The 14,583-nt window shown below is 38.2% G+C and overlaps 1 protein-coding gene across 5 annotated transcripts in view; it reads right to left on the bottom strand.

Moving 5' to 3' along the window:
- trps1 (trichorhinophalangeal syndrome I) overlaps window positions 1–13,243 on the bottom strand; it is a 155,688-nt gene extending 142,445 nt beyond the window's left edge. For 2 of the 5 annotated variants that reach the window (XM_039680638.2, XM_039680633.2), the window contains exons 1-2: window positions 12,939–13,243; window positions 7,618–7,913 (exon numbers count right to left, since the gene is read on the bottom strand). Coding sequence is in view for 4 of the 5 variants with exons in the window: in XM_039680633.2 (XP_039536567.2) it covers window positions 7,618–7,630 (13 nt within the window). In the remaining variant the exon portion in view is untranslated. Of the gene's footprint in view, window positions 1–7,617; window positions 7,914–8,013; window positions 8,162–8,194; window positions 8,285–8,391; window positions 8,625–12,252; window positions 12,601–12,938 lie in introns of those variants that run through there. The other 3 variants (XM_039680635.2, XM_039680636.2, XM_039680637.2) reach the window with 3 other exon arrangements.
- Window positions 13,244–14,583: the final 1,340 nt, after the last annotated feature.

The raw sequence follows: 14,583 nt of genomic DNA, 5'->3' as shown, positions 1-14,583 counted from the left end.
TTCCTATAGAGTCAGCGCCCCGGTTAGCTATAGCATGCAGGTCGAAGCATGCAGATTTATGGCATACCCATGTTGCATGGGAAATCTGAGTGCATTGGTGTTCCGTCTAATGCCAGAAAAGAGGTAACGTACGGTGTCAGGTTTGTTGACAGAGTGCAAATCTAGAGCAGTCACATGATGTAGAGAGAATATAATTCGAAATAGATCTGAAATTGTTTAACAATTAGAAAACTGCGCCTAAAGTATCACAGGCTACCTTAAAGGAGTAGTTCACTTTAAAAAAAAAAATGCTGATAATTATGTCACCCCCATGTCATCCAAGATGTCCATGTCTTTCTTTCTTCAGTCGAAAAGAAATTAAAACCGAAAACATTCCAGGATTTTTCTCCATATAATGGACTTCATATAATGGGGTCCAAACGGTTCAAGGTCCAAACGAGAGTTTCAGTGCAGCTTCAAAGGGCTTTAAACGATTCCAGACGATGAATAAGGGTCTTATCTAGCGAAACGATCAATCATTTAAAAAAATAAATTTAAAAAAAATCATTTTTTGAGTCATTTCGTTCGAAAAATGACAACCAAATGACTCGAAAAAGGATTTGTTCATTTTGATGAACATGTTCAAACAGGATAGTCATGAACGCGCATCACAGAACAGAACAAGGTGAGCATTTGTGCTTATAAAATGTAAACTTTTTTTTTTTTTTTTAAATGGCTGATGCTTTGGCTTATTCATCTAGATAAGACCCTTATTCATTGTCTGGGGTCATTTAAAGCCCTTTGAAACTGCACTGAAACTCTCATTTGGACCTTGAACCGTTTGGACCCCATTGAAGTCCATTATATGGAGATAAATCCTGAAATGTTTTCATCAAATACCTTCATTTCTTTTCGACTGAAGAAAGAAAGACATAGATATCTTGGATGACATGGGGGTGAGTAAATGATCAGCAAAAGTTTTTTTTTAAAAGTGAACTACTCCTTTAAGATGCATTGAAGCCTGCACCAAACAGATGAGAAAGACCCAGCTGTCTCATAGAAACCCTGCTTCTTCATTATATAACTACAGGATGAGAAATGACTGCCCAAATAATGCCCTACATTGGAGTGAAGCTTCGGTAGCAGGAGGTGGGAGGGGCTGAAGCTAATCATACTTGTATTGTTACCACATACTTTCCAGCCTGGTGTCACTGGCTCGGTCCTCCACCATCCAACTGTCCGCCTAAATCTCTGCATTTGGCAGGGACGAGCCGAAGGAGCACTAAAAGCTGCTTGGCTCCAGTTCGGCCGTCACGACCGCCTCCAAGTCAACCGACCCCGACATATAAATAAGAACAATATCAGATAAGTCTTGCAGGAAGCCTATAAACATTTACATTCTCTTTCAAGTGCTGTTTATGGATATTTTATCTCCTATCTGGAAGTCAGAGACATGGTGAAAAAAGAAGGCGACCTGGGGAAGAATCCGAAGCGAGTGGTGAATCAAAAAGGCAGCAGGCCCTGACAGGGACCCAGGCCCATTGACCATAATAGGTGTTGAGACTGGCGGCCTCCACAGATGAGGAACCAGCTCCTTGGGCCTGCCAGAAGAGTTATGGGATGGTGTGGGTAGTGATGGGGAGGGGAGGGATGCCTGGTAAACTACTAATTCTATATCTTCCCCTGACAAAGACGAATTGCAGCCAGCAGAGTTCAGTCTGGGAGACGGGGAGAGGGAGCTTGTAGGACTCGCTAGTGTTGTGTTCAACAGAGTAAACCCACTCCTGCCTTCCTGATGCCTATCAGAGGCCGAAGTCGCACCACAGACAGTTATTAGTGTCTGGTTTGCTAAGCCTGAAAGATATTCGAAAAATTTTGTGATTACTTTTTTTGCGCCCATTAACCATAGACTTCTTTTTAAGGTCTGTCTACGAGCTAAAGCATGCAATAATGGGAAGGTTACCTAAACAAGTGAACAGTATTCATCTCATGTAAGTGTGCATGTTCTTTAACACATTATTTCCAAAAAGTAATATGCATTTCTTCAATTCTCACTATTAAGTAGTTGCGTATTAGCATGCATATTACTAGGATTTTGGCTGTTTATTAGTACTTATAAAGTACATATTAATGCATGATCATATCCTACATTCCTTAATCACCCAATACCTAAACTTAACAACTACAAGCAGGAAATAGGAGTTTATTGAAGCAAAAGATGTAGTTAAAGGGATAGGTGACTTTTGACATTTTTTTGATATGTTTTAGCTTACCTCAAGGGCATCCAAGATGTAGGTGTCTTTGTTTCCACAGTATTTTACATTTTGACATTTTTCGGTCAAACCGGTGTTGTCTGTCAGTCATATAATGCAGGTTTAGGGGGTCCACCTCAAAGAGCATGCACAGAGAAGTCCAAATTAAACATGATTTAATGACTCGTGAATGAATCGTCTTCCATTGCGATTTCCCGTATATCTAGATATGTTGAGAAAGGTAAAACTTCCGAAATCTCCATGTAAAAATGCGTGATGTAGACACGCGAGAGATCACTTCCGGCGTAACGTTGGACACGGTTCAGTTCGACATCTGATTCAGATCAGTTCGACATGGGTGTTATCAAGAGGTAAAAACTACATAAATACTGTTCGTTTTCTCACACAAACCGCTCGTTTCGTGTCTTAGGCCATCAATGTGTACTTACATTCACGAGTCATTAAATCATATTTAATTTTGACTTCTCTGTGCATGCTCTTTGACGTGGACCCCCATACCTGCATTATATGACTGACGGACAACAACGGTTTGACCGAAAAATGTCAAAATTGAAAATACTGTGGAAACAAAGACACCTACATCTTGGATGCCCTTGAAGCTAAAACATATCAAAAATTCATTTCAAAGTGAACTATCCCTTTAATATAGTTGAACCCTAATCTAAAGTGTGACCAAATTCCTTTAGTTGGAAAACTTGACCCTAACTTTCTGTATTTTTTTTAACTACACAATTTTAGCCCTATACTCGCTGTGAGTTTAGGCATATCGCCCACCAATCCAAGGCAAAAGCAAATCGGTGCTTTTTCACATGATTGACAGTCGCTATGAGTTCAAATATGTGACCTGAAAGATCACCGATGCCTTAAGACATTTAGCAGGTTAAATGTCAATGCCTCTTTGCAATACACTTCCTGTAGTGTGAAATGTGTTTCGCCAAGAACTGACATCAGTGACAACAGAAAGTTATGTAGTCTGAAAAGATGACTTTGAAAGTTGCGTAATGTATGAGTAGCATTAAAAGGATAATTCACCGAAATATTTAGTTAATTCATCAACCTCATGTCATTCTAAACTTGTATTAATAAACGTACATCTGTAAAAAAAAAAAAAAGAAAGAAAGAAAAAAATATATATATATTTTGAAGAATGATGGAAACCAAACAGGTTTCCATCAGAAGTTCCATTGACTTCCACTGTATGCACAAGAAAAACGCTTTATAAAAATGTCAATTTATGTTCCACATACAGATTTTAAATTTTTTGGGAACTATCACAAAGCTCATAGCAAAAATACTGTATGATGCAGCACTATAACAGCCAATGAGAAACAGATTAAGGTTATACACTCCATAGGTTAGAAAAGAAAACTTTTATCGCTTCTTGCTTCATCAAATCATGCCTGTTTAGGCACTGGTGTAAAATGTATTGCTTAAAGCCTGAAATCAGTCACTAAGCACTTCCAAATAAAAGCAATGTGTTTTATCAAACACAACTAGTACAAAGAAAAAAGACAAAAAAATACCACAATGACCGTCTTTTACAGTTTTATCAAAAGCCTACCCAACGGTATGATTTGAAGTTGTATTATATGACATCTAAAACTATCCTCGATCATCAAGTACACACTTCCGGACATTTGAGAGACCTGAACTCCGATCTGAACGGAGAAAGACAAATCACAGTCTCTCAGTCCCACATTCACCTGAACCCTCCTAATCTGCAAAATAATGGCGCTCTTACACCGAGGTGCATCCTTGCCTGACGTGACGCCTTTTGTCTCCCCCTGTGTTGTGACAACACTTACATTTGTAAATTGCCCTCCTTGTACAGGATAAACATCTGATAGCCACAAGAGAAGGGGGTTGGTGAGCATAACAAGCCTCTGGGACTTCCTCTAAACAAATGGAGAAATCTTTAGAAGGCTACTGTTTGTGTTTGCCAAAGACACGGCCAGGATACATGAGGCTCCTGTCAATGGCCTCCAGGCGCTATTCAACTACGGTAAAGTTGGCCAAAAAGGCCCTTCTGAGAAGGTCCGAGGGGAGAAGATCGCAAGGCAAGTGCTGCAGGTTAAAGTAGCTACAATATTGCATCAGAAACATGTAATACGATCTGCATTACACTATGCAACTGAACCTGGGCTTTGAACCAAAAGCGTAATATTGCTGTGCACTGAAGCTGTGCAGGCATCACTCAATGTGTGAACAATGTGGTCAGAAGCACTCTGTCAAAGCTGCTCATTGGATTGGCAATTACTTAAAAAAAAAAAGAAGACTGAAAGAAAAAGAAAAAACAGCAGATTAATCATGCTGTTAGCGATGAAGATGAAGACGTTGATTAATGCAGTTTGGCTTTTTAAACAAACAACTCCTGAGTGTGCGGTGTGCTCGGCATTACCCTTTAATTTAGAGAGGGTTGACTGGAGAAGTTTTGTTTTTGCAGCTTCTCTGCCCCCTTGTTCTTCTTTACCCCCTTCTCCAGGGCTCTCCGACACCATATGGAGCAGGCCTTGCGGAAACAATCTGCTAAAAACAACAGGCCTGCACTCAACCATTCCCTCCTTTTTTAACACCATGCGAGAATAAATTGCTCCCTTATTGTGCGTTCTGCCAGTGGTCCGGGATCATTTTTGTGTTCTCGATCTAATTAGATTAGATCGGTGCCAGTTCGGGGTTACTGCAAGACGGTGCCACACGAGCGGAGGAATATCGGGCTAATTGGCAGGCGAATACGACCCGGGCATCGCCGTTCGCGGGCAGGATCGCTCCTCTCTCATTACCGCCATTTTGCAACCATCTCAAAAGTCTGTAATAACTCGCTGTATTCTTACAGGCAAATATTGGAGTCAAACTAGAGAGTCTCATTAGGACCGCCACCTCTCAGTTCGTAAAGGTTTATCTAGCAGGCCTGAAATGCATAAAGTTGTGGAATTTCCATTGCATTTACAATCGGTTCACGCTCACATGCTAATTCCATGTCTGAAACAAACGTAAACCTGCAAATAAAAACTTTTCCTAGTGGCATTATATTCCTCAAAAGTATCAAACTGGATGTTGAGCATTATGTGGCTGATTAAAGTGTTGCTGCACGAAAAACATTTCTATATGCACTGCAAAACCGAGAAAGAGGTGGAGGCGAATGATCAGACTTTTAAATGAACATTATGAAAACATTTGGCCGTCTGCCTCCCTCGGCACACTGGCACGCCATACATCACACAGGCACCTACTGGAGAACTATGCAGACCACTCAAATTCCCCCACCATAACTCAACCAAATTATACAAAGCAAGGTACAAGCAATAAGCATAAGCATTAACTCACAGCATAAATCCATGTTTATACCCAAAAACGGGCATGCGAGTCAAAGAGATGGTCCAGCGCATAACAGCTGAGCCTATAAGGACGTGAGCATAACTAATGCCTACTGTATGGTAAGATGCAATTAAAAGTGGGCTTTTCATTTTGAAAAAATAGGCCACTTTAGTGCAAACACACCACATACTGCTAAATGTGTAATACCAGTAAATCACAGTGAAGAATCATCGGCTGGAGTAAATAACACAGCCATGAATTAGCATTTATGGGTTTAGTCTGGGTCATACACGCGGGAAGTTTTAAAGCAAATTAATACTAAATTAGCCAAATGGGGTTGGGCATTTATAAATATATGGGGTTGTGGAAATAGATCAAGTCATGTTTGAAAGGAGAAGAGTAAATATTAATGTACGCTTGCCTATCAGCATCCCGATGATTCAAATTAATAAAATGTGAAACCTATTTAAAAAAAAAGTGCAACATTTTTAAAGAATTATTTTTTAGGGCTGTCAAACAATTAATTGCGATTAATCGCATCCAAAATAAAAGTTTGTGTTTACATAATATACAGTATGTGGATGCACTGTGTGTAATTATTTTATAAAAAAATATTTAAAAATATATTAATTACATACAAAATATTTATATTTATATATAATATAAATTATATATAAATCTATATACAGTGAAAATATTTCTTAAATATATACAAGCATGTGTGCGTATTTATATATATATATATATATAAAAAATAATAACACAGTGTACCCACATATATTATGTAAACACAAACTTTTATTTTGGATGCGATTAATCGCAATTAATCACTTGACAGCCCTATTATTTTCAGTAAAGCACATCAAAATTAAGAGAAAGTCAAGCAACAATTTGTTTAAAAAAAACCAAAAAAAACTAACAAACGCATTACAACCCTGTAAGCCCCATCAGGGGCCCCTGGATCCCCATATTCGCATTCACCCTTGACCCAGAAGCCTGTGTCGTAGCTCAGGGTGAAGCATCCATGGGGTTAATCTTTGCATTCAGCTTCACCCCCACGCCTAACACAAACCGAAACCATCAAGCACATTTTACCATCCCAGACGGCAGGTTTTCCCCTGAAATCCAGACTGAAGAAGATGGCATGTGTTTAACATTACGCAAATCTGCTGAAACGGCCGGGCACACGACTGTGGCAGCGATCACAAAGACAGGATCCCCTAATCACTGGCCGTTACAGGTCGTTTATTATACAGTAGATTTCGGCACAGGAGAAAACAGCCATCTATAACACACTCTCAGATTACCTCATTTAAGAAGGACTACGGACCGCAAAGAATGCGGACGCTTTTACAAGTTCAGATCTTTGCATTTCTACGTTATTAGCTCGACTGAAAACCATGCGGCAAACCACTTTTAAAATCCAAATGAAAAATTCCCAACGTTTAATGCAATTATGACGATTTGTGATACAAAACACAAAACCCAACTAATGCAAACTATTTATTTTTGATTTTAGTTGACACATTGGATAACCAACCATTTATAAGAATGAATGCACGTACAAAAACAAACTGTTAACTTCATCTATATCCGTCTAAGCGTATTTTTTTATGAGCTATGAAAGCAAGTCCAGCGTTCCACAAACACAGTGGCAGACCACAGTATCACCTGGTCCACAAATGTACAAAACACAAAAAAAGAAAATACTGCTTGTGTGGCCTCTTATTTCCCTGGAGAAAACCCACATATATGCAAAAAAAGAAAGTCAGTAAATTCTACTGTTCCACGTAATAAACGCCAAAGCAGGGGATGATGGCCTTCCTGAAGATCAAAGCAGTTTAACAGCTTGAGCTATCTAGCGGTCTAGATTATTGCCCTGAACTACAGGAATATTGGGTTAAAAGTTACCATAAATAAGGTCTTAAAGCTACATCACCCCAACACAAAAATCGTGTCCTTTGCCCTTACGTGCTACATGACTTGCATGGAAAACCACACCGCCAGAAATCCCTCCGTTTTCATAACACACAATGGCACGTATACATACCTCTGTTAAGCATTGGGTTATAGCATTATCACACTCAAATCCAACAGGGAGGCTGATATCAAAGCTGGCAGAGTATCCAAAGACCCTTCCCCGAGGAGCCCTCCGAGGTATCCTTTATTCCACATCCATTCCGGCCTGGGAATCATTCCATTTTTTTTCCCCCACAGTGTTCACAAAGTTTTTTACCCGTCGCTCGTGAAATGCGCCGTCCCGTACTTCCTTTTCTCAGAAGACCTCACAGGTGCAGATGATCCTGGGTGCGATGGGTGACCAAACCACAGCGTTCTTCTCGATCACTGCAACAACAAAACCACACATGTTCAGCGAGAAGGGTAAACAGCAACGGTTCAGTCATTTTAAAGAAGCAAAGTCAACTTTAGAAAAAGAAGGATCTACCATGGACACCACAATACACGCAGAGAGAAATTCTGTGTCATGTACTCAGGCGGTCTGACAGCAGGTTTCATGAATGGGAGCTCTGACAGTACGGGCCTTCTGGCCGACCAAATTGGAAACAGGAAAACAAACATTCTCAAGGAAAACTCCCCCACCACCGTAACCCCTCCCCCCTACAAACCTTTTCTTCGACTCATTCTGTCCAACCTGTGTCAGGTTAGCAATAGTCAGCCTCCAGACCACACAGATGGAGAACATTCAGAGATGGAGACTGGAGAGACGAAAAAAGCAAAATAAAGGCCTGTTGCGAGGTAAAAGAACACACACCGTGATAGCAAGGAAAGAAAAGAAAGAAAGAAAGAAAAAGGCTAAACTGACTCATCAGCGTTCCAGAGGATCGCCGGATGAACTAAACTCGGCACATCGGAATGGGGAGGAGAGGAAGTGGGCAATGCTGGCTCCAAAACCTTCAGAAAGTGTGTGATATGAAGCTGAGCACACAGCCTTGAAGCAAACGAATACTTTTTTCATGTTTTTTTCATGCCAAATCATATGAAAAGCTAGCCTAACGGGAACCGCTAGCTTTGAAAAACCACAAAGACCAATAAAAGGTTTATCTTGCATATGCAAAAAAAAAATGTCAGTTGTTTAATTCCTCAACAACAACAAAAAAAGGAGTTGTCAATGAGTAAGAATGAAGATTTAGGGGAACTTTGACTTTTTCTTCGTTTGCAGTGCAACCTACTACTCTACTGGGAATACGAGAGTTTTCAGTCAGCAAACTTTACCAGATGTACGCTAACCACTAAAATATTACACACCACATAATTAGCCTAACAAGTGATGTCAAACAGCTCTGACAGAGTCGGAGACCCAAACCGTCTCTTATCTGAGGGAGTCGTTAAAAACATTTCAGATGCATGTGTGACATGTAAGAATTAGCCATCAAAACACAATATTCAAAGCTAAACCTAGTGTTTCATTCCAACTAGAAATGAATGAAATAGAAATTCAAAGGCAGTTAATAAACCGTACACACAAAAACACACTTTTCTAGTTATTTTGCATCAAATGCATTCATGTTGCATGAAAGTTTAGTGAGAAAATCAATGGCGATGGCAAGTCTTACAATATATCTGCTATAACTCACCATAACAAGTCTACAGCACATATCCAGAGCCATTTAGTGACTGCTAAAAACAGGATGAAAAGCATATGACGAGACAAGGGACGACCTCTGTGAACTGCGGCTCTTTTATTCTTGAAAATCCGGAGGAAAAAAAAAAGACAAGCTATTCATATGCAGGCTACATCAAATATATGTTATAAAAGCTTTTAAGGGCACCAATTATCAGGAGCTGTCTCTTTGTAAACCTTGGCATTTCATCAGGCGACTACAAAAACAATATTCTTAAGTTTCCTGTCTTTGGAGATTTCTAACCACGAAAAAAAAAACAACACAAAAAAGGAATTTCTATAAAGTCACTGATGCATCACATTTCAAATATAATACCGTGCCGTTCCTACACACTTTTAAAAAAGAATCATTTTGAGTTTCATAATCACAAAACAAAACTTATTCAGTCCTTATAAGTTATTCAGACTTAGTTATAAGTTTGTTTGTGTTCACTTTGAAGCAACAAATGAATACAAATGTATGCATATATTTTCTAAAAGTAAAAAAAAAAGTAACTTTTGTAGTCATTACCTACACACAAACACTAGCGTGAGCCATTCTCTATCTCTGTCATTAAAAAAAAAAGAGGGTTCCCTACAATTTATTTTCTCTACAGGCTTTTTATTCAACGGCACCAACGCCACATGAATCTGGGACACAAGTGGCAAATCTCGGTACGGCAAGAAGTTATCCCAAAAAGAAGTTGTGCAAACTCAGAAGCCACGAAGAACAAATGCAAGACCCCCACTGCTGCTTTCTCCCTCCACCAAGGCCCAAATTCATTTGTCAGCCGTAAAGTTCCTGACTATACAGCGCTGATCTATTGCCTCTCTCCAAAGAGCTCACAGATGTGGAGTCATTTACATTTCAAATACACCTCAAGCTTTTCAATCACTTCAAACGCGCCTTATCAGACAACTCATGTGGATCTTATTCTTCTGTGCGGACTGAGAACTGAATCTAGTAAACCGCTGAATCCATATTCGCATATTTACGCGTATCACATGATGAACAAGGAATGAAATAATATTCCAAGCAGATAGAGATTTTTTTCTTCTGATCTCTAGACTGTTACACGTGTAAAATGACTAAAAACTAAGAACTTTTTTTATTTGTTAGAATAAATTTTACATGCTATATTCGTATCTGATAAAATGTATTATTTAAAACAATGACACTTAAGTGACAGCATATATATATATATATATATATTTATTTATAAATTTATTTATTTTTGCAGTATTTATTGATGTCAAATTGTGTTTTGTTTTGTATGCAAGAAGGGAGTGCAGAAATGAAAGATTTTAAGTGTTTTGTTCAGTTCAGTGCTTTTGAACAGAACAAAAACAGAAATAAACCAATGCATAAATATCGGTTATCAGGCACATAAACATGCAAATATATCGGTATCGGGTGTATTTTTTTAAATCAATATCGGTCGATATTTTTGATGCTCAAAAATACTTTTTTAAAGTCCTCAAAGATTTTAGAAAATAGTCATGCAACTGTAAAAAGAGTTCAGATAAAAGGTAGCACTTCATTAGTTAACTACTTTAGTTATCACATACTTACAATTAACAATACTTCTACAGCATGTATTATTCTTAGTTAATGGCAATTTCAACATTTACTAATACATTATTAAAATCAAATATTGTATTTGTTAACATTAGTCAATGCACTGTGAACTAAAATGAACTTTTTTAACTAGCATTAACAACGATTAATAAATGCTTTAACAAAGTACAGTTAGTACATGTTAGTTAATACATAACTAATGTTAAAAAAATGAACCTTTTTGTAAAGTGTTACCAGATAAAGTGATTGTGAGTGCAGAAGCCTGATGATAACAGAGCTGAGATTCCCTGTTGACTGTATCTGAAACTATGTGTACAGTTGAGAGTTTCTCTAAATGATGAGCCAGCACGGGCTTTGTCATTAAGAAACATTTACCGACAAACCATTTCAAGACAGAAATAGAGAGCATATCATTTCCAGACTGCCCGAGTGTGGCGACTTTCACAGTTTACAGGAAACATCTCAACTCATCTACTGGAACCAACATGGGAATTTGTATCATAACAATCAGATATACAGGTTACGCTTCGGTACGGCACATTTAAGTGAAGTGTGGGTGATTTTATCAGTTCTACGATAAAAACTTGTTTCCACACACTTAAAGACATTCTAATGTGAAAGTGATTGTAAAACCAAATTAACTGGAAACATTACCACAGTTGCAGAACTGAGGAACGTCCAAACAATATACAGTATATATATATATATATATATATATATATATATATATATATATATATCACAAAAAGTATAGGATATGAATACACACATAACTAATAAAACACAATCCTTCAAACAATATCACCTGTTAGCACATGCAGAAACTATAAGAAATTAATTTGTTAAGTAAAAATGGCTGGAAAAGTTTAAAAACGTAAAGTTTGTGTCATGTTCTTACAATAAAGAGTGGTTTAAAACCACAATTAATAGTCTGGCTTCTACAACTTTCACTTAGGAGCAAAACAATCTGCCTTTAAACTTGAAATGAATAAAAATGTGGCATTTATTGTGCTAATTATCGATATCGAATGATATGAAAGATTGCATTGTGATATAATCGCCTGTCTCTAGTTGCAGAACATCCAAACTATTCACATATCACACAAAAATGGATCTTATATGATATGAATACACACATAACTAGAAGACATATTAAGTGTGTATCTATTGTCTGTATACTCACTCAAAAAAAGTTTCTATTGATAGATAACGTCAACAAGAAATGGACTACTGCGCATGCCAAAACAAAAGGTACAATTTATATACATGCCTTCATTTTAGAGGGTTATTTAAATTCCTTGAAAAGTTTTTAGATAAGCTCCATCACGCCACAAGAAACTTTGAGAACTACAGCCTCCCCCCACACATACACACACACACACACACACCTAAGTGTGAAAGTTCTCCACAAAACAAATATAAAGTCGTTCCATTAGTTATCAATTCACAAAGAAACACACATCCAAATGAGAAACACTCGTTACCGCTATTAATAAACTTTTGCCGCTCGTCTCCATAGCCTCGAAGGACGCAATGAAACAACAGAAAGAAGTCTGTTCGCAACCTGCCATCGAATAAAGACGCAAAAATAGCGATATAACATCCGTAGACTGTCATGTAAACAACCTGTGCCTCTTTGTGTGTGGAAAATATAACATTCAGTGCGTTGCCATGCCTACGCGTTTTCTTATCGTACATCATCAGATACGGAAAGTTTTCTAAGTTTGTGTGGAAAGCGCCATTCAGCATCATTTACGCAAAAACAGTAGCCTACACACCAATGAAACTTTCTATAACTTTACTCAGGATCCGGTTAGCTACTTGCGACGCATAAACAATGCAAATAAAAGGCGCCTCGCGGCTTAAACGTACAAGAGAAATTGCTACATTGTGGATATTCTGTTGCGCAAAACGCATTGCAACACAGAATGGCTGAAAAGAAATGGGAAGGAAAAAGTAATCTTTTCTCTCAACTACTGGGAGATACAATGTAACATGTCGCCGATTTCAATTTGCAATTTAGCCTCAAAACTCGAAATCCGAAGAGCATAGCTCTTATTTTCGTCACAAAGTAGCACTCAACTGATTCATCATTCTCAACATTACATAACATTCATCAGGAACTACAGCTAAAAGCACATCGTTCTTCATTGATTCGCTTTCTCCTTACCTGTTGATTAAATTGCAATAGTCTTTGCAGTCTGAAAGATGGTGGAGCTTTGGCGTGAGCCATGAAGCGTCTTTGTGTTGTTTGTTTGTTGATCTCGGGGAATGATTTCTTTTTTATGGGGATGTAAGATTGCGAATTGCTCCTGTACACGTGAAATCTTGGGAGACTGTGTTTAATAGTAAAAACGCCTGAGTCTGGGGTGGAAGAAACGAGGGTTGGTTTTTGCAGTGATCTCAGTTCTTTATCAGAAATGTTATCGCTTGTCAGGACCTCAGACTCCAAGCATTACGTCAGTTTCAAGACACCAACACTATTAATATCAAGAAGCCCTTGCGGAGGAAAGCGCCACCCTAGAGCGCGCGCTCTTAAAGGCACAGTGACCACTGAAAAACTCCAGCAGCAGCACTGAGGTCTGATGAAGAAACACTGAGATCTGACGAAGAAACACTGATATCTGCTGAAGAAACACTGAGATCTGAAGAAGATACACTGAGATCTGATGAAGAAACACTGTGATCAGATAAGAAACACTGAGATGTAATGAGAAACACTGAGATCTGATGAAGAAACACTGAGACGTGATGAGAAACACTGAGACCTGATGAGAAACACCGAGACCTGACGAGAAACACTGAGATCTGATGAAAAACACTGAGATCTGATGAGAAACACTGAGATCTGCTGGAGAAACACTGAGATCTGATGAGAAACACTGAGATCTGATGAAGAAACACTAAGATCTGATGGGAAACACTGAGATCTGATGAGAAACACTGAGATCTGATGAGAAACACTGAGATCAGCTGAAGAAACACTGAGCTGTGATGAGAAAAACTCAGATCTGATGAGAAACACTGAGATCTGATGAGAAACACTGAGATCAGATGAAGAAACACTGAGATCTGATGAAGAAACACTGAGATCAGATGAGAAACACTGAGATCAGATAGGAAACACTGAGATCTGATGAGAAACACTGAGATCCGATGAGAAACTGAGATCTGCTGGAGAAACACTGAGATCTGATGAGAAACACTGAGATCAGAAGAGAAACACTGAGATCTGATGAGAAACACTGAGATCAGATGAGAAACTGAGATCAGATGAGAAATACTGAGATCTGATGAGAAATGCTGAGATCTGATGAAGAAACACTGAGATCTGATGAAAAACACTGAGATCTGATGAGAAACACTGAGATCTGATGAAGAAACACTGAGATCGGAGGAAGATCTATCTATCTATCTATCTATCTATCTATCTATCTATCTATCTATCTATCTATCTGTCTATCTATACACACACAACTAAAAATCAGTTCAGTTACTGTATATGAAAAAATGAAAAGTACCTTTTTAACTGTAGAGTTTAAATTAGGAGTCACAGTCAAATCTTGAGAATGAGTTGGGTTGACATGCTGTAATTTTCTCAAAGGGGTTGTTATTATTATTATTATTATTACAGTATTATTATTATCATTATTTGCAGTCAATAGTACTTTCGACCTCTCTCAGGGTCATTAAAAAAGTCAGAAAATAAAGGCAAACCCCCTAGCAAACATTTGAGCTGATAATATACAGTATAATATTTATAAATACGTTTAATAAATGCAAATCAGTTTTTTTTTTCTTTAGAGATTGTGGGA

The sequence above is a fragment of the Pimephales promelas genome, chromosome 18 (genome assembly GCF_988280905.1).
Source record: "Pimephales promelas chromosome 18, fPimPro1.hap1.1, whole genome shotgun sequence".
NCBI lineage: Eukaryota > Metazoa > Chordata > Actinopteri > Cypriniformes > Leuciscidae > Pimephales > Pimephales promelas.
Note: the sequence above shows the minus strand (reverse complement) of the source record. Positions and strands in the feature narration are given on the sequence as shown.